Source organism: Canis lupus, chromosome 7 (assembly GCF_011100685.1).
Source record: "Canis lupus familiaris isolate Mischka breed German Shepherd chromosome 7, alternate assembly UU_Cfam_GSD_1.0, whole genome shotgun sequence".
Taxonomy (NCBI): Eukaryota; Metazoa; Chordata; class Mammalia; order Carnivora; family Canidae; genus Canis; species Canis lupus.
Window position 1 is genome coordinate 18,247,667 of NC_049228.1, and position 21,558 is coordinate 18,269,224.

At 33.9% G+C, this 21,558-nt stretch overlaps 1 protein-coding gene across 9 annotated transcripts in view; it reads left to right on the forward strand.

Annotated features, from left to right (window-relative positions):
• SWT1 (SWT1 RNA endoribonuclease homolog) overlaps positions 1-21,558 on the forward strand; it is a 95,053-nt gene that overhangs the window by 36,692 nt on the left and 36,803 nt on the right. For 8 of the 9 annotated variants that reach the window (XR_005362010.1, XR_005362012.1, XR_005362011.1 and 5 more), the window contains 5 exons: positions 689-852; positions 2,292-2,430; positions 6,187-6,335; positions 12,391-12,578; positions 16,329-16,460. Coding sequence is in view for 6 of the 9 variants with exons in the window: in XM_038542301.1 (XP_038398229.1) it covers positions 689-852; positions 2,292-2,430; positions 6,187-6,335; positions 12,391-12,578; positions 16,329-16,460 (772 nt within the window). In the remaining 3 variants the exon portion in view is untranslated. The remainder of the gene's footprint in view (positions 1-688; positions 853-2,291; positions 2,431-6,186; positions 6,336-12,390; positions 12,579-16,328; positions 16,461-21,558) is intronic. The other variant, XM_038542303.1, reaches the window with a different exon arrangement.

Genomic DNA, 21,558 nt, shown 5'->3' on the forward strand with positions numbered 1-21,558 from the left:
TAGAGGAAGATGTTAGTTTATGGTTTTTCAGGGTAACATGCTTTCAGTTTGTTCATTCTGTTACTATCACTTTAAATTCTTAGTATTTGTAGATGTAAGCCACTTAATATTTTGCATTTTGCCCTAAAGACATTGCAGTTGCCTTCAGGTATCAAAATAGTAATGTTAATGAAATGATGTCAATTGATATAATAAAAACTCACTTTAAAAGGGAAGGGCATAAAAGTAGTTAAACCAGAGATTTTGGTCCTTTCAAAAACAGTTTACTGATATAAGTTGCAATTGGAAGAATATATTATTTTTTGGAAGAAAACACACTTTGATCCATAATTTTTCACTTTCTATTATAAATAGATGCAAAGCATTCTTTTAATTTTTTCTTTTAAAAAAATAATAAAACTAAAATTATGGTTAAAATATTACACATTTCCTAAATTTCTGTTTTAGTAAAAATATTTTGTTGGCTTTTGTCAAAAGAAAGCATTTTTTATGTGATATATTTATGTTGCATCTAAAACAATTATTCAATAGATACATGTTTCTAAATACTGTTTAAGAAGTAAAGTATTGGTTTGGTTTCTGTGTAATTTAAATACTAATTACATACATGAAGTATTTGTAGCCAAATACCAATTATATATGTAAAATATTTATTAAATATAAAGCTTTATAACTATTTGTTTTAAAGAAACAACACGGTTAGAAGAGAGCTATGAGGAAGAATCTGCACATTCTGGACTACCCATTCTACTTGAAAGCATTGTATCTGATCTTGAAAAATCTCTTGGAACAGCTTTATCTTCAATATTAGAAACAGAAATGAAAATTGCTTTTGGAAACCTTTGGATGGAGGTGGTTATTTCAACTCTATTAGTTGAAAATTACTTTTTCATTGCTAAAGATTTATGACCTTATCTTAGGAAATATGAATTGTATAAAATGTGTAAGCTTCATTGTGATCATCTATATCCCATTTTTTAATAGTTTTTGAAATAACTTCTTAAAACTTAAATGGTGGACATTTCCTAAAAATTAGAAACCATGTTTTATCATTTATATTTTTTCAGTGAATTAGTATTTATTAGGTATTTACTGTGTGTTAGACACATTGCCCCCATGGATCTTAATTTGAATTCAGGAAAACTTCTCTTTGTAGTTTATTTAAATTAGAATATCTGCTATAGGGAGTTCCCATAAGAGTACGTATTCAGAAACAGAAGTGTGTATTTTGGCTTATGTCATATAAATATGAGAAAGTATAAAAATTATCATTAGTAGCAAGATATTTTATATCTTCTACATCCATATTTTTCCTATAATCAGTAAAATATTACATTTGGCAATAGTGGTCTTTTTAGTTAATGTTTGCTGTTCATATCTATAGACAGTAGAAACATCCTATCTTCTCAATTGTAGGTTGTATCTATCCTAGATATTTAGTGAGATTCTAATACTTGTCAATATGATGTGTTTGCTGCTTGATTATATTATCAAGTATTGAACCAAGATGATGAGGAATGATCAGAAGATTCTAAGAGGGTTGACTTGGATGTTTTATAATAGAGCCTGGGAAAGCCATTGCATGTGAATGATTCAAAACAAGATGTGCTGACATCTTGTAGTACTAAATGAACATAATCTCCTTTATAAACAGGTCTTTGCAAGAGTGTAGCCAGTGTTAGTGATAATTGACATCTTTTTTCTATATAGATTTTCCTGTAGCTGTATGAAATAGATTGATTTCTTCCTAGAATTGACTATGTCGGGAAGTAAATTGATCATCTCTTTTGATTGAAACTGTGCTTCTAAAAAAAAAAAAAAAAAAAAAAAAAAAAACCTATATTTCTGATTAAAACAGTGCTTTCATTTTGCACATATAGTTTCTGAAACTATAAGAATCAATACTAATAAATATTACAAAAATATAAATTGAAATGGAATTAGCACTTTGAGATTATGATTGGCTTTTAATAAAACATCTTTTAATTTTAAAAGAATTCAACTAGGGACACCTGGGTGGCTTAGTGGTTGAGTGTCTGCCTTTGGTTCAGGTCATGATCCCTGGGGTCTTGGGATCAAGTCCTGCATTAGGCTCCCCACAGGGAGCCTGCTTCTCTCTCTCTGCCTCTCTCTGTGTCTCTCATGAATAAATAAATAAAATCTTAAAAAAAAAAAAAAAGAATTCAAATAATATATTTTGCTCAGAAATATATATGGAAAACTCCTAAATAGGTACTCTTTAATAATAGGAATAATAAATTAGGTGATAATTTTTTCTAAATACTTTTTAGATGCTGTATTTGAAACCACCATGGACTTTAATTCATTTATTACAGTGCTTTAGAAAACACTGGTTGGCTGTATTTGGATTAGTTATGGAGAAGAATTTGCTCTTAACCATTGAGAGCCTATATGAAAATCTCTGTAAAGGTATGGATTTTTTATTTTCTCTTTAGCAATGTGTGTTAAAGTCAGGCTAGCTGATACATTCCATGAAATGTGAAGATGAATTAATAAGAAATTGGTCAATTATTTTTTAATCATTTTTACTTCTAATTTCTAAAAGGAACTTGTGGCAGCTGCATGAATGGATGCAGTTCACAAAGCTTATGACTATTAATGGTATCACTGTTGATATTCCTTGGTATAGTGAATTTATCATTTTTTATAGTGTTTGAAACTTTAAAACCATACTTTACAGTTTATCAGGTATGTAAGTGAAATTTAGACTATTTTTATTTCTTACTGTGTTTAATACACAAGTTTGTCCACATTCCATGTACTAATTTTAGAAATAGTATATTAAAGTATCTATCTAAAATATATGGTTAAGGAATAGGAAATGTTTGTCTTTGGTGCATAGTGAATTCTCAAACCAGAAGAAACTATAGTCAGCCACTTACTTGGTAGTTTTTAATAAAGCCATGTTGCACAGAACCTTCCTGAAGTGCTTCTGTAGCTGCCAAAGAATGGAGGTGGAAAGATTGATGGGAAACCTGGGAAGTTGGTGGGACTTGAGCTGTGCAGTTTTCTTTTATCAATTTATATATGGAGATTCCATGTAGGCTTTGAAAAAAAAAAAAGTTTCTGCTAAAAAGAAAAAGATGGGAAAAGCACTGATCAAATGTTATGAAAGCTCATGTTTTATAAGTAGACTAACCAGCCCTGAGAGGGTGATTTGTCTAAAGTCAGACAACTAGATTTTTCTTACTATAGCTTTAAAAAGCAAAGTATATGTAACAATTATTATGTTCAGTTAGTCCTTGACTTTTTTGAACTCTTAATATGCAATGATCTATTCTGTTTATTATTTTATGTATTAGTGTATCCTGTCTACTTTTGAAAAATAACTGTGAGTATAAGAGGGCCATTAAGTAACAACCTGAGCACAAGATGGTTTAAGCCAAGTTTAAAGTCACAAGAACCAGGTAATGAAGAATAAGAAGAATAAGAAACATGTGCAAACAATTATTGTAAAACCTGAACACAGATTTTTAACATAAAGCATCCTGGAAGCTAAAACAAAACAAAAACGGAAACATATTCTGTGGGAGGTATACCACAGCTCTCTCTCTTTCCCTTGAAATGTTAACTTTTGGAAAATGTTTTGTATCTTTGAAAATTACCTCAGGGGATTTAAAGCATCTGCTTCAGTGCCTTATGACTTTTAAAAATTACCAGTTTTAAAAAGTTACCAATTTTTAAAATAAAGACATTTTCCAGGCATTATCTTTCACTATAGAAGTTATTTATAAGCAGTATTATTATATGAGACATGGGACTATCTATTGGACACATCTTCAGAGCATTTTTGCAAGGTGTATGGAAACATTTTCCATATCTCAAATGGAAGCATAATTTAGTTGGTTCTATCAAAAGAGAAAATCCACAAATCATGTATGATTTTGAACAAGATTTACTTTTAAAAATCGCATCCAGTTGCCATCTTTGATTTTTCTCTTTTTCCAGGGGTGGGCAGTGTTTGTCTTTTGCACATAGCTCAGAGGTTGTGGGCAGCAGCAGGTCTAACTGGGAATAGGAGGAAAGTGAAGAGATGACTCTTCATTTTGCTAAAAAATCATGTTTGGAATCATACTGTGCATAATTTATTATACTTTGGTCTAGAAGAATCTGATGCCTATAATGTTTAACTTGTAAAGAATCCATAATAGAATTATGAAGGTGCCTTCTGCCCTAAAATAATTTTTTGTTTGTTTCTAAAATAATCTTGAATTAGAAAAATCACAGTTTATGACTTTGTTTACTCTTTCAATGGTATCTTCAGATGTTGAATTACGCATATGTGTTTAAATTTAGTATCCCAAAGAATGAATCCTTTAGGTCAATTCATAGAAAATTATGTGGAATAGCTTTTTTTGTATGTTGTTATTCATATTAACTTTAAATGATTATTGACCTTATATAAGCATTGAAGTATTCCAACCATGTAGATTTCTTTTTATGTCGTGTCTAAGAACTGAATTTATCGTTGCTATTTCCCTTTCACACATAATTTTAGTAAAGACTTCTTGTAAGACAGAAATCAAATGATTAATTCAAGGATATAAGCCCTGCTGAACATTTACTGCATTGGAGAAGCACCTTAAAAGTTGTGTGCAATTTCTCCTTCTTTAGGATATTTACTGCGTTCATCAAATTTGTATTCTATCCTATGTGTAGCTTCTCTTAATCTTTTTCCACAGGAATTTAAACTAGTCATTGAATTTAAAAACACATGCTTCATAAGGAAATACACTTTTCTCTGTTTGATAAAGGGGAAGCCAGAAGCCTGGCTATAGCCATCACATTAGATTACTGAATTTTGTATAATTAGTTATTAAAATACACTTTTTATTTTCATTTGGCCTTTTAGTATTTCTAAGCAAATACTTGTATAAGTGATACAGAGTTTTTTTAACTCACAAACCAGCAAAGAACCATGCTGGTGTTTCAGAATATAACAGAGTCTCTGAAACTGTGAACATTAAAAGAAGATAAAACAAACACATTGTAGCATGGTTATATTTTTTTTAAAGGTTTTATTTAATTGAGAGAGAGAGAGAGAGAGACCACATGAGGAGGGGGAGGGGCAAAGGGAGAAGAAGATGCCCACTGAGCAGGAAGCCCAATGTGGGGCTTGGTTCCAGGACTCCAAGATGATGATCTGAGTGGAAGGCAGCTGCTAAACTGACTGAGCCACCCAGGTGCCGCATAACATGGCTATTTTATACGCCTTTGAAAAGTGTTATATAGCACTTTACCCTAATAATGGAAAGATTTTTTTCTGTTCTGAGCTTTGGTGACATTAGAAATTTGCTTAATTTCATCATTCATGACTTTTAAAATCTTTGAAATCATGGTCACTACTTCTCCTAATTGGTTTGAGAATTTCACGTAAGAAATTTTAGTTGAGGGATCCCTGGGTGGCGCAGCGGTTTGGCGCCTGCCTTTGGCCCAGGGCGCGATCCTGGAGACCCGGGATCGAATCCCACATCAGGCTCCCGGTGCATGGAGCCTGCTTCTCCCTCTGCCTTTGTCTCTGCCTCTCTCTCTCTCTCTCTCTCTGTGACTATCATAAATTAAAAAAAAAAAAAAATTTAGTTGAGAAAAAATTGTTATACCTATATTTTTTGTAAATTAACTCACTTTGCTAATTTATAAAGAAAAAAAATTCTAGCTTCTCTTGCCCACAGCTCACTGTTACCCAGATTATTTATATTTTTGCTAAAGTTGTGTCGTGTAGAGAGAGGAAACATTATTTTCAACCAATCTAGTATTACATTTAATAAAGTGGAATTTGAAGGCAAATCACTACGTACTTACTGAGTTGGTTATGAGAGGTACTGCATGTAACTTACATGCTTATCAAATGTGACTCTTCTGATGCCTCCAGAGTAATCTTTATATGAAACAAAATCAGTTTTGAAAATCTGTAACTTGTTTGGTAATTATTATCTCTCTTTTCTGAAGAATACAGAATACCTGAATCAAATCCAAGAACATTGTCTTTAGCTAAGTTTAATTATAATGCTTTTTACACCAGAGAGAGAAATTAAGAGTGGTATGTAGATGTAAATGTGTATTTTTCTTAAGTTTCATAATTAACATTCGATTGGTTTACCAAAGACTTTTTTGTGTTGAATAATCATTCTTACATAATTTTTCCTTCTTAATTTCTGTTACCAGCTAACAGTGCAGTGGATTTTGGAACAGTGAAATTTCTGCTTCAGGATTCTAAAAGTTTGTTACATGCTTTCAGTACAAGGTCAAATTATGATGGTATTCTTCCCCAGGCCTTTGCTCAAGTCAACAAACTACTCCAAACATTTGCAGAGGTAAGATATCTTTGGAATGCCATTTAGAATAGCTAATCACGTATGTTCTAAAAATGTATTAGACAACAGAGGCAAAGTATATTTTAATTCTGACTTATTTTAACACATTACAGGCATTAAGTAAATATTAAGTGAATTGAAGGAAAAGTAAGCAATTCTTATTGCAAATTATAAAACACATCCTCTTATGAAAGCAGTGTCACAGCCACTGTTGGAATTTTATATTATTTCATTTATGGAGGGAAGCAAGCTATGGCTTATTTGACTATTCATTTTCCAATGCCCCAGACCAGTGGATCTCAACATACATCAACATACTTGGGAAGGTTTTTTAATGTCATAGATGCTGGGACACCTAGGTGGCTAAGTGGTTGAGCATCTGCCTTTGGCTCAGGTCGTGATCCTGGGGTCCTGGGATAGAGTCCCACATGAGGCTCTCCACAGGGAACCTGCTTGTCCCTCTGCCTATGTCTCTGCCTCTCTTTGTGTGTCTCTCATGAATAATTTTTTTTTTTTTTTAAAGACATAGTTGCCAAGCCTCTCTCCAACTTAATTAAACTTCTGGCAGTGGTGCCCAGTAAATTGGTCTTTTTTTTTTACTTTTTATTTTGAAATAATTTCAACCTTACAGAAAAGTTGCAAGAAGAGTTCAAAGAATTCTGATATATATCCTTTATGGAGATTCCCCAATGTTACTGTTTTTTTTTACATTTGCTTCATTGTTTTCCTTACCTATATACCTACCTACCTACTTATCTGTCCACATTTTTTCCCAAACTTTAGGAGTATGTTGCAGGTACAATGCCCCTTCACCCCTAAGTACTTCCATATATATATTTCCTAAAGAACAAGGATGTCTTATGTAACTAATATAATTAGGAAATTAGTATTGGCATAATACAATTATCTGATTTATAGACCTTATTTAGACTTTGGCAATTGACCTACCAATTTTTTAACAAGTCTCCTTTATGCAGCCTGCCTAGCACCGATGCCTTTTTACTTCTTTTAAATTAATTATGTAAGTTATGTCTCTGGTAATAGTCTATTTTTAAAAATAAAATAAGTTTTAAAAATATTCCTGCAGTCTTCTAATTTCAAATTCAGAAAATACTGTGAGTTTTATTTGTCAGAAACAGCTCAAAAAAACTCAGTATCACAATTGGTAGGTAAGACATTAATGTACTTTAATATATATATAATAATCTTTTTTTTTCCTTTCTGAGTTATTGAGTTGACCAGGTTTTCCTCTGTGTTGTTTTATGGTCAGATAGGTCTCACTACCTAGAAAATAATGAGAGGATTATATGATACTAAATTTAACCATAGCTGGTAAGGAAAGAACTTCCTTAAGAGAGTATCTCATGAAGTACAAGAAGCATCTTTTATATATATATATATATAACCTAATAAATATGTAATAATTCCTGCTAAAAACCCTGGCAGTTTTATTTTTCCACAGCAAATGTGACTTTGAGAACTATTCATAGGAATTAATGGGGCTGGAAGTTTAGGGGATTGCAACTTGAGTCTGCGCTTGAATTGCGTAGGGAGCAATATATTATCCTTTCCCATCACAGAACTGAACCGTAAACTCCACCTTTAGTGAAACAAACATAGTAAACAAGATGGAAAATTCAGGTCACTCAAGGCATATCAGTCTTTGAATTAAGATTATTGAAAATTTTAAAAATTAGGATTGATTATGATAAAAATAATAATATCCAGTTTTAAGGTCCTTTCATCAATTGGAAACCAAGAGACGGGAGTTGCCATGAAAATGTGGCGTGAGAGTTTTAGGGTTATTAGGTAATGCTATGCCTACTACATGTTGTCCACTGAGTATTTAAAAATATTGAATTGTTATTTATACTTGGATCCTGATTTTCCAGTTTTACATTAGCAAGAGATTCATGAAGGCCATTGGTAAAGAACCTATGTCCTCATTAGTGCTTATCCCTCAACACCTGACATTAGTGCTGTTGCTGGAAACAACCTATGTTGTTTCCATGATTGGAGCTCTGGAATATTGCTCCTTTATTTTCATATTAGAAACAATTGATTGTTTAAATCAGCAGGAACTTTGTGATTTAGCTTGGACTTTTAAAATATGCCTTTAAAGGAGTTGTTTTGTAGAATGCATTAGATTTGGCATATGACCTAAATACTTAGTCCTGTCTTAGTAACTTGAACAACAAATAGATTATCTCCAGGGATAGAATATCTAAATACAGTAACTGTTAGAAAAAAAAAAAAGCCCTTAAACTTAATTCATCAAGTGTAGAAAATCAGGAAAAGAGGAATATTCATTCATTTGCTTCTGAAAAGGCTTGTGAGGAAAAAAAAAATGGGAAATTAACTGATCATATTCCAGATTTTTATATAAATGAGGTGGGAACAGAAAAAGGATATATACATTTTTCTTTTGTAAGGCTTCCAACCACCAAAAAAGACTTGCTCTGCCAAGATGATAGAATAAAGTCAGTCTTGTTTAAATAGACTTTAGACCTGTATGTCTGAGGATCTGAGAATCCCCATCCTGACTAGTTGTGTTTTGTTTTTAGAGAGAGAGAAAGAGAGCAGGGGTGTGGGGGGTAGAGGGAGAATCTTAAGCAGACTCCATGCTCAGTGAGGAGCCCAACACAGGGCTTCATCTCATAACCCTGCGATCATGACCAGAGCCGAAATCAAGAGTCAGACACTCAACTGACTGAGCCACCCAGGTGCTCCTGACTAGTTGTGTTTTTCACCTCTGGTTATTTCACTTCTGTGAGCCTTACTTTCTTCTTTTGAAAAATGAGTATAATAATCTGTGTCTCAGAACTATCATGAGAATTAAATAGATTAATATTTGGAAAGCACTTAGTGCCTGGCACTAGTAAGTGCTATGTAGGTGTTTAAAGAAATCCATCTGCACAGTTGCATACACTACTATTTGAGAGCTGAGGAAAAGAGACAGTATGTGATGATTTAAAAACATGTCTCAGAACAACATATGTCTTTCCATTCATGTATATTTATTAAGTGCATAATTAATGAAATAGGCAAAAACAGGAGGAATAACTTTCTTTTTTTCTTCCTGCCCCCAAAGATAGGAAAGGGTAACATTTACTTTTATTGTTGGAGAGAGATCATAACTCCATTCAAGGTCAGATTGCTGAAGGTCAAGTCCTGTATATGAGTCTTACCAGTTGTTTGACCTTGCATGAATTACTTACCCTTTCTATGTCTCCGTTATAAAATATGGAGAATGATAATCTGTGTTTCATGAGGTCATTGTGAGGCTTAAATAAGCTAATAGATATAAATTTCTTGGAAAGTTTCTATACATAAGAAATGCTCAATAAATATTAGCTGTTAGTACTAGTAGTATTGGAAATTTTTTATTTGATAAACACGAAACTAACAACCTGTGAGCTAACCTTTGAAATCATACTATTAGGGGATCCCTGGGTGGCTCAGTGGTTTAGCGCCTGGCTTCGGGCCAGGGTGTGATCCTGAAGTTCCAGGATTGAGTCCCACATCAGGCTCCATGCAGGGAGTGTCTCTCATGAATAAATAAATAAAATCTTAAAAAAAAAAAAAAGAAATCATACTATTATCAACAAGAAAGCCTAGAGAAATGAAGTTATTTTATATAAGTTCACAAAGAAGTTACAGCAGAGCCAAGACAACCACCCCGTCTGTTTTTAAAGTCATAGTTTTGTTTCATTCTATCAGATTTTTTCCCTCCTAATACTTTACCCCAAGGAGATTTCTTAAAAAATTATTCGTATCAGTAGTATGGCTCATACTCTGTTCAGTGTCTTTATCAATATTTAAAATATGCTCAGGTCTGTGTTCTTGAATACTTGTCCTTGGCTGTGCTCTTTATGCACTAGCACCTTCCATCAACTACTAGACTTCTTAAAGGGCAATCTATAACCATTGTTTCCATTTCTTCACTCACTCTTCCTTTATCCTTTACAAGTGGAATTCTGTCTCCAAGCTCTGTTAAGTGAATTAGGTTATCATTGATCAAATCCCCCATTTTCTCTCTCTTTCTCCCTTTCTCAAGTTTCTCAGCCTTTCTCAGCACTTGGTATTGTCCTCTCTTTGTTTCCTGAAACTTACCTCTTTTGGTTTCTCTTGCTTTCAAATACTTCTGACTCATCCCCTATCTTACAGGTCTTTTTCTTTTTGCTGGTCCCTCCCTCCCTTCCTCCCTCCCTCTCTCCCTCCCTCCCTCCTTCAGTTTGTCTACCTTCTTTTTTGCTATTTTCTCCTCTAACGGTCCCATCTACTTCTGAGGTTTGTCTGTGTGAGAGGGATTCCCAGCTATATCCTTTGAGTGGCAGATCTGCATATCCCACTACCTGCTTAGTATCTTTACCTAGATATCTTTTGATTCTTCGCAGTTGACATTCTAAACACAAATTTGTAGTCTGTTTCTCCTCTTTTCGGTAACCAGTCTTTCTTGGCTTTTCTAGAAGTGACCGTAAATTACAGAAATGTAGATCAATATACATCAAATACCTTACTGCTATGACTGTATAGTAGATGATATGTTCACTGCTTTGCCTTCATCAGCAAGGCGTAGGATAATGTGCTGTTTAAAATTGCAATGAATGTGACACATTTTAAAATAGCATCTTTGGGATGGCTGGGTAGCTCAGTGGTTGAGCATTTGCCTTTGGCTCAGAACATGATCTTGGGGTCCTGGGATCAAGTCCTGTATCAGGCTTCCCGCAGGGAGCCTGCTTCTCTCTCTGTCTATGTCTCTGCCTCTCTCTGTGTCTGTCTCTCATGAGTAAATAAATAAAATCTTTATTTTTTTAAAGACTTTATTTATTCATGAGAGGCAGAGAGAGAGAGAGAGAGAGAGAGAGAGAGGCAGAGACACAGGCAGAGGGAGAAGCAGACTCCATGCAGGGAGCCTGATGTGGGACTCGATCCTGGGTCTCCAGGATCACGCCCTGGGCCAAAGGCGGGCACTAAACCGCTGGGCCACCGGGGCTGCCCAAATAAAATCTTTAAAAATAAAATAGCATCTTCACCACTTTCTGCACATGTATCTGAGATGGGATGCTTTTAAATATTTATGTATTTGACTTTTACCAAATAAACTATGCCTTTACATTCCTTTGTAGAAGTAGTTAAGGGAGTTTGATCTATTTCTACTTTATTAACACTTCATATTTCTATTCTTTGTGCCATTATTTTTTCTAGGCATCCAGATTAAAAAGAAAATTGTAGGGTCTGCCTCATTCCCTGAATCTAGACTTTGGCTTAAAAATATTTCTTGCAGGGCAGCCCCGGTGACGCAGCGGTTTAGCGCCTCCTGCAGCCTGGGGTCTGATCCTGGAGACCTGGGATCCAGTCCTGCGTCAGGCTCCCTGCATGGAGCCTGCTTCTCCCTCTGCCTGTGTCTCTTCCTCTCTCTCTGTCTCTATGAATAAATAAATAAAATCTTTAAAAAAATATTTATTGCATACGTTATTCTTTTTATTCTGCTGTCTTTTCCTACCTGATTCAAGTTCTCAGGATTCCTCTCCTGGATTATTTCAGTAGCCTTCTAAATAGTTTTCTTGTCTCTACTCTCTTATGTTCCAGTTTGTCTTAGAGTACAGTTCTAAATCTATCACTTCCAAAGTTAAAAACCTTCAGTGGTTTCTTCATTGTTAAAGGATTACATTCTATCCTGTTGTTGTTTAATGACCCTTTTCAATCTCATTCTTGTTAATGGATTGTAAGGTACTTAGAGGCTTGAGTTACACATACTTATTGTATCCTAGTGTTCTCTGTCTTATTCAATACCATATGAGTAGAAGGGTTCAAATAGTGTTCTTAAATTGATATTAGGTGACTATAATAAATGCATTGGAAATATTGTTTGATATAAATGGAAATAATTTTTTTTTTTAGTTCTGATGCTTTTCTGGGAATATTTTGTACATAATTAAAGACAATTAATAGCTCTTGGAAAGATAAAACATCATAAGCACAATTGGCATTCAGTTTCTCTCACTAACTATTGAAGGACTAGCTGAAATTTGTGTAATTCTTATTTCCCCAGGTCAAGGCAAAACTTAAACAAAATCTTTCAGAAACAACAATGGGTAAAAAGCAAGAAGATACTTCTTTGATGAAGTCTAATAACCAAGAAATCACCATTTTCTCAGGTTCTCATCTTCCCCAACCCAACAGGCACCAAGAAATCTGGTCTACCCTAGAGAATGTTTGGATTACATTATATCAAAACAGGTACTAAATTCCCAAGATTTTTTTTTTAATTCTAGGCTTTTCCATCATTACTGTTATTCAATGAACAGTTAGTATTTGGGTTGTGATTTTAATGTATTAGATTATCTTATTGTCTTTTATCAAATTGGTGCTTTAGAAACAGTGATGCTTAAATAGGCATACAATCAGACTTACCTGGAAAGTTTTAAAAATACATATGCCTAGGCTCTATCCCAGAAATTCTGACTCAGTAGGACTGTGGTGACACTGAGAAGATAGTGCATTAAAAAAAAAATATATATCTCCAGGTGATTTAGATGTGAAACCTTCATGAGAAGTATTTCCTATGTATGTCAAAACCAATGAAAGCCACCTAGATTGGTTAAACAAATTAGCAGGATACAAAGCCTTAATACGATCTAAAATAATCTAAGGAAAGGTCATTTTGGATTAGGGAAAATTCATGTAAGACTTTGTAAAAAGGAAGATAAATACTTTTGTTTAAAAGGAAGAAATACTTTTATTCCTTTGATATACATGAAAGTACTGTGTTCCTGGTAAAATGAAAAGATACAGACCATTTGTGAGTAGTTACTTAAATGCTGCTGGAGCAACTTAAAAAATAATTTAAGGGATTTTAAAGTAAGCCAACACTCCCTCCCATACTTTTTCCCAGGCTCATAATCTTTATATAATTTTATATATATTCTTCTCCGAGAGAACACCAAATGGCAGATGATGCTGGTGCTGCAGGAGGGCCCGGATGTGCTGTGTAAAAAAAAAAAAAAAAAAAAAAATCATATATATTATAGACTTGCAGATTATACTGTATGCTTTTTATGATCTGCAAATCTATAATATATATGATTTAGGTTCAAGAGCCCAGCATCACTGTTATTTTGGATTAAGATAATCTGTCCTAGCAGCAAAGGAGTATGAACACTTCTTAGACATCTATTTTCTTTTTTTTTTTTAATTTTATTTTATATTTCAACACTAGATTTAGGGCCCATTTTTAGTCCTTGGCTACATTTATAATTTCTTTCCCACAAATGCATAGTTTGTCATACTAAGGAAATACCAATACCTAACATGTAAGCTAAGGAAAACAATACTTAAAAATTTGTATTTTCATATAAAGCAAAGGTTTTATTGTTTGTTTTGTCTATTTTTAACGTATTGGCAATGTTTTGGCTAATCAGATAGTCTTGTTATCAGAAAGTTACTATATATAATAGGCAGAGATTATCATTTTATCATTTTCTTTTTTTTTTTTTTTTTGAGATTATCATTTTCAAAATAAAATAGATTAAAGCCATTTCTGGGCAGCCCAGGTGGCTCAGTGGTTTAGCGCCATCTTCAGCCCAGGGCCTGATCCTGGAGTCCTGGGATCGAGTTCCACATCGGGTTTCCTGCATGGAGCCTGCTTCTCCCTCTGCATGTGTCTCTGCCTGTCTCTCATGAATAAATAAAATCTTTTTTAAAAAAAAGCCATTTCTAAGATATTTTAATCTTCTTTTCATTTAGAAAATATTTGATCATGAATAAATAAAATATTTTTTAAAAAGCCATTTCTAAAATATTTTAATCTTCTTTTCATTTAGAAAATATTTGAATACTTTAATCTTAGAATTTATCTATAATATACATACATTTGCATTGGATGTTAAAGTTCCAGCTAATTTCTGTATTAGAAATAGACTTTCCTTTGTAGCATTTCAGTACATGAAAAATGCTGATATTGCTACTTCATTGCTTCTCATGCCTCAGAAGCATTGTGTACCAGAGTCACTATATAACTTTTCAATATACTCATGCTTGAGCCCTTATGTAGAGATGCTCAATTGAAGGAAAGGTAGGCCCTGTGTTGCAAAATACTTTTTCTTTTAGAAAGGTGAAACTATACTTATTAACCATTGTATTTCTTCAGATTTCCTCAGTTTCCCCTTTCGTGGTCTTGTGAAAATTCTTTACCTCTTTTATACATCACTTGTAGGAATGTGGAAAACAATACATTAAACATGTAATTGCCATATGACCCAGTAGTTCCACTCTTAGATATATACCTAAAAGAACTGACCACAGGTGTTCAAACAAAAACATGTACATGAATGCTCACAACAATTTACAGTAGCCAAAGTGGAAATAATCCAATGTCCATTAACAGATGAGTGGATAAACGAAATGTGGTATATCATAAAATGTATATATCCATAAAATGGAATGGTAGTCATAATGAAGTATCGATATACACTACAGCATGAACAAATATTAAAAACATGCTAAGTGAAGGAAGCCAGACACAAAAGGTCACATGGTATATGAGTCCCTTTAGATGAAACATCCACAGTAGGTCAATCTATACAGATAGAAAACAGATTAGTAGTTACCAGGAACTTTGGGGAGGGAGGAATGGTGAGTGATTCCTTAATGAATACAGGGTTTCCTTTTTGCAGTGATGAAAATGTTCTATGACTAGATAGTGGTGATAGTTGTAGCCATTGTGAATGTGCCAAATGCCACTGAATTGTACACTTTAAAATGTTACAGTGGTAATTTTATGTTTATTGTACCACAATCATTTCTAAAAATGCCTTGGAAAGTACTATGAAGTGAGAAACTTCCCTTGAAGACTGCTACCAAAGGTAACCAGTAAACATGGTTATTATTATGTACACTCAGCTGTGTTTTAAGGCATAGTTTTCTAAGATTGCCATAACAAATTGACAAAACCTAGATGGTTTAAGGGCAGCCCAGGTGGCTCAGCGGTTTAGCACTGCCTTCAGCCCAGGGTGTGATCCTGAAGACCTGGGATCGAGTCCCATGTCAGGATCCCTGCATGGAGCCTGCTTCTCCCTCTGCCTCTGTGTCTCTGCCCCTCTCTCTCTCTCTCTCTTTCATGAATAAATAAATAAAATCTTTTTTAAAAAAAACTAGATGATTTAAAATAACAAATTTATTCACTCACGGTTCTGGAGGCTCTAAAGTCTGAAATCCTGGTGTCTGCAGAGTTGGTTCTTTTGGGAAGTTCTGCAAAGATCTTATTTCAGATAAAGTCACATTCTGAGGTTCCGGGCGAACATAAATTTCAGGGGCATATTATTCTACCCAGTACAGCACATGTTTTTATTTATTTATATGGTGATTGTTATGTTATATAAATAACTTTTATATACCTTTATTTTTCTAGCTTATAGATGGTATAAGCATTATTTTAATAGTTCTTTGGTATTTCACCAGGTGGCTAATTCACCATTTACTTAACACTTTTTATATTGTTGAATATGTAGGTGATTACTAATTGTTGACCAATTGCGAATTATTGTTAATATGTGCTAGATTTCTAAAATTACCAGAGTAAGGTGTATGAACATTTAAAACTTCTAGTTTCAGCAAACAACGTAAATCTGATGTCTTTTTTTTTTTTTTCTTCATCTTTATGTACTGGAGTACTGTTAGTACTTATGTACTGACTTGAATTTAGATTAATAGTCTTACTTCTGTGCCTTCCAGTCTCTTGATAAGAAACATCATTCCCACAGTTTGTACCGTATTACTTTAGCTTAGACACACATAGTTGTTGCTCTAGATCCTTTGCATGAATGGTAGCCTGGACATTCACAAGTCACTGTCTCTTATTTCTGATTTAAATAAATCAGGATTATGAGAGAGGAGTTATACATATTACCTCATTTTATGTATTAGAAATGCTTGAATTACAATAAACGTGCAAGTATACCTATGAATATCTTTTCTTTTTCTCTGTTTTAGCATGGATGTATTTCAAAGATTGGGCTCAAATGCAGCTTTGACTTCTTCAAAAATAGCATCCTTTGAAGAAGCATTTGTATCTCTTCAAAAGTTAATGGTGGTGGTGAAGGATATTCTTGAAGGAATTCAGAGGTAAATTCTAATTTTAAAGTTTCATTTATTTTCTCTTTCTTCTAGGTTTTATTAGCCTTTTGAGAGAGGTGCTGGGAGTCTTCCATCAAGTTTTATAAACTAATAACTTTTAGACTTAACTTTTCCCTCTCCCTTGCAAAAAGAGTCACTATTTGTAGTTTGGACCACTAGCATATTTCTATTTTTTTTTCCTTTCTAAAAAAAAATATGCCAGGTTGTAAGCTTCATAAGGAACTTTATTTTCATTATTATGCAACTAAGCTCCCAAAACAGTGCCTGGCGTATAATGGGCACTCAGTAACTACTTGTTGACTAAACATATGTTTAGGTAGTTATCACTGCTCTTTAAAGACAAATATATGTTAATATTTCTTAACATGATTGATTTCCTCAAATTATAGCCTCATAGTACCACAAACTGAAAAAGTGTAAGAACCAGCATAGTCTTATGATGCTTTGAAACTTCTGCATATGTGATTATTTTAAATATTTGTAGAGCATATAGAAAACATAGAACCACTAAACTGTAGAATGGACGTTAACAGCAAGCACCTTTATAGGATAAAGTCAGATATGTTTTCTTTTGTGGCAATAAAGGAGAATACTAAACAGTCTTGCAAGTTTGGGGATACATACCAAAATCTCTTGACCTGAGTTAAATATGCAGCTTGCTAACAGAAGACTATTGTTCTCTAGAAATTAAAAAACAAAACCAAAGAATCAAAATTGATTTGATTTTAATATGTCCAAATTTTAAAAACTTGGATTTTCGCAACAGTAGTTTTTTTTTTTTTTTAATTTTTATTTATTTATGATAGTCACAGAGAGAGAGGCAGAGACATAGACAGAGGGAGAAGCAGGCTCCATGCACCAGGAGCCCGATGTGGGATTCGATCCCGGGTCTCCAGGATCGCGCCCTGGGCCAAAGGCAGGCGCTAAACCGCTGCGCCACCCAGGGATCCCGCAACAGTAGTTTTTGAGCTTCTTTCTCAGTGTCTCTTAAGGGTTTTTGGAAACTTCATCTCATTGTTAACACACGAAGCCTTTGTACCCCTTTTGGATCACAGTTGACTAAATGATTCTTCGAATAGCTTTTTGGTATTCTTAAGTTAAGTTTTTGGTTATTCTTAATGAATTGAAGATGTGGCCGATCCCAAGGGAAATGAAATTATCATCTCTAAGTGCAAATAATTCCTTTTCTACTTAAAGCAATACTAAATAAGAGTAGCTTTATGAGGGAGAAATATTCAAATTTTTATTTTAGTTATGCAAAATCTATTTTTACATTCTAGGTTGCATAAAAGCCATTCTTGACACTACCTTTTCTACAGGAAGTGTAGGGGTAGCAATCAACAAATGTTCATTGAGTACCAGTTATGCTTGGCATCATAGTAGGCCCTGGGGAATCAAAGATAAATTAGGTGCAATATCTGACTCCAAAGAACTTGGAGAAAGAGTGTAAATAGTCACATTACAACAGAAAATTGAAATAGAGTTGTTAATATTTTTAATAGGAACTTATGCAGGAGGGAGAAAGGGTTTGGCAATAGATGAGGTTGGAGGGGGATGTCGGGTAGGCCACTCAAAGCAGTGTCTAACTTTATCCCATAGGCTAGTATTTCAGGATTTTAAAACTTTCTCCAGGTGATTCTAATATGTAGCCAAGTTTGAAAACCACTAGCTAACATTCTTAACCAGTGGTTCTCAAAAGTGTAGTCACAGATTCAGCATCCTCGTCTCAACCTGGAACTTGTTACAAATGCAAATTCAAACCCTTCCAGACCATACTGAATCAGAATATCTGGCGGTGTGGCCCAGTAGTCTGTGTCTTCCAGGTGATTCTCTGCAATACTGGTTTGAGCGATGCTCAGCCCTGGCGGCTGATTATAATCACCTGGAAGGTTTAAGGAAAGAACAATGCCCAGGCCCATGCTAAACCTATTAAATCTGTATTTCTGAGTGTGGCCCCTGGGTGTAAGCATTTTTAAAAACTCCACAGGTGATTATCATGTCAAGCCAAAGTTGAGAAGTTATAGTATGTACTGCTTACATAAGTTGTATTTAAAGAAATAAATTGCTATTCTTTCCTTTAAAGGCACAGTACTGGGAATAAAAATATTGGTGGCTCTGCTACTTTTTTGCATGTTACCTGGGGTAATAAATTGTCTTGAGCCTCAGTATTCATCTGTAAAACCAGCATAATAATACCTTTCCGGAGCTTTTCACAAAGTAGCGGTGCTTTGAAATTCAAGTGTTGATATAACTAGCCAAGCCAGTGATTCTCCACTTACTTGTTGGGGGTCTTGTTAAAAATGCAGGGTTCTAGCCATAGTGAAATCACAATATCTGTAAATATTTCATAGAGGGAGGGAAGTTATATTTTTAACAAGCATTCCAGAGAATTTATATGCAGCTGGTGGGAGACCACAGTAAAGAAATGAATCCAATTTCCTGCAATAAATATATTAGAACCACTTTTGCTACCAGTAGGGGGCATTGTGAATAAAAAAAAGTTGGGTCATTTCAGCATTCATTAATCTACAGGAAATTACTAAAATTGCAAAGTTTTCCTTTTTTTATTTTAGCCCTTCAGACAATAGGCATTTAAGTCAAAATGTAATAGAAGTTAATAATTATGTTTTCAAATGTATATGTAGTCTTAAAATGTTTTAAGAAACAGTCATTAAATTCAGTTAATTTTTTGTGTTGGCTAACTGGGTAGATTTTTACATTTTTAAAATGTTGAAAAATACAAAAAAAGGTTGAAAAATACACTAAACTTTGTAGTGACTGCATATCATTAATATTTTCTAAGCCTTGTTTTAAGATTTTTTCTTAAAAGATTTTACTTATTAATGAGAGACAGAGAGAGAGAGAGAGAGAGAGGCAGAGAGAGAAGCAGGCTCCATGCAGGGAGCCCAATGTGGGACTCGATTCTGGGTCTCCAGGATCACCCCCTGGGCTGAAGGCAGCCACTTAACCACTGAGCCACTCAGGTGTCCTGTCTAAGGCTTGTTAAAGTGGAGTAGTTTCATTTGATTTTGAGATATATTCAGTGAATATTGCTCAACTATTTTATCATAGCAGATCATTCATGTATGATATTACATGGGGGAATCAATAACAAGATGACCTATTAACCTAGTCCTTTCTATTAAAGAAGTGACTGAAAATGTATTTATTAAACTAAGAGTTTGGGCTTCTAGTTCCAGATTTTATCCCTTTGTGATTGACTTTAGGCTTGTTACCTACCCTCTCTAAGCCAGTCTCTTTCCTTATGAAATGAGAATCCTGATGCCTTTTTCAAGCAGAATAAAAGAGATTATGTAAGTGAAAATACTTTTTAATCTGCAACATATTTGCAAGTATTAGTCTTTGTGTTCCCCTTAAATCTGATATCGTAAATTTAAAATGTTAAAAAATGTGTATATCAATTTTAATAATGCTCTAAACATGATTGTGATAAATTAAGGTAGAAAATGTTGGTGGAGCAGTTGTCCACACAGTTACACAATTGGGAGCAGAATACCTAAGTTTGCAAAAGTTGAAAAAGAGGTGGAAATATTGCTGATTCTTATACTTTCTACACACTTTCTGGGTGGGAGAGTGACCTTAATTTATTTGCTGTTGGTTTATAAATTGCTTTTCTCTTTGCCATCTCTTCTTTTTTTTGTGTATATAGGAGTAATCTGAGCACTTTTGTTAATGGCCTCTTTATCTAAACACCAGAGAACCAGAGTCAGTACTCTTTCCATGTAGACAAAAACCCATTAAGGTTTTTTTTAAGTCTATACTATTTAGTCTCATTTTATACTTTAGTAAACATGATCAAGTTACTCTCAAGATCATGAAAACCTTTTGCTTAGTACATAGAGATTATAAAAGTTTCATTTGAAGTGAAAAATTGAGGAGTCATATAGCAAATTTTAAAGAGAAGTTCTATTTGTATAGTAATCAAAAAACATTGTTAAATATCTGTGGGTTTCACCTGGCATCTCTGCAAAGTTAAATAAACAGGTCATATAATTGAGCGCTGAAGCATACTGTAAATGTGTGCAGCATTGACTTAGAAGCTAATACTCAAAACAATGAAAATGTTTTAAGTATGTTTTTGTGTCTGCCTGGCTTGGAAGCAGGGTGGAAAGTGGAGAGGCAATGTAGGAAATTGCACTCTGCCTAGATTTTATAATCATGGTTATGTGTTTCAGCTTTATAAAATGAGGTTGAGATTATTTCTTAAGAAAACAGAAAAATAGTAGTATTTTGAATTCAAAAATATAAGTAGATCATGCCTAAATGTGCATATTCATTTTAACACTTGATTTAACATGTAAAACTATATTTCTGTGTTAATATAATGAACTGTAGATTTCTGCCTCAGGTAGCTTTAGATGAAGTGTTTGAAATGATGAATGTTTTCTTAGTTTCATATTTTGAACCATATGCAGGGATGGGAGAGGGAGTTACTATTCTTTATAAGTAACTTGTCACATTTTAGAGGGGGGAATGTTTTTATATGAAAGAGTATGTCTTGTTAGATAACATTTTCTTTCTGTCACATTTGGTTTGGTTGTCTTTAAATGGAGGTTAGTTGAGGGCTAACAGATGCATTGGACTTGGCCATATTCTGGATGGACTCCATGCATCATCATAGAATATGATTTTGGAAAATGAAAATGACTCGTGCTTGGATTTAGGAAAGGAAGATGATTGATTTTTATTGTCTTCAAATGCTTTAATCTTCAAAACTTTAATAACCTCTGTTACAATCCTGTGGCTTTGGTTTGAAATACTTTGTAGAGCTGTTTTTCTAAAGCACAGTAATAGTCATGAAGTTTGGGATTTTTTTTTTGATGTGTCATTTTCCTGTATTTTTTATCTTATTAAGCCTCTAAAAATGAATTTTCCTATTATATTTTTATGGCATTTTAACATAAGAGCAAAACATGTACTGGTATAACCATACATGATTCCTGTGAAAAGGAATCCTGTCACAGCAGTTTTTCAGATCTTCTAATGATTAGCCACTTCACAGAAGGTGGAGCTTGCATTTGCAAAAATATTTAACTTTATAGTGTATGTTTTGGTAGCCAGCCTC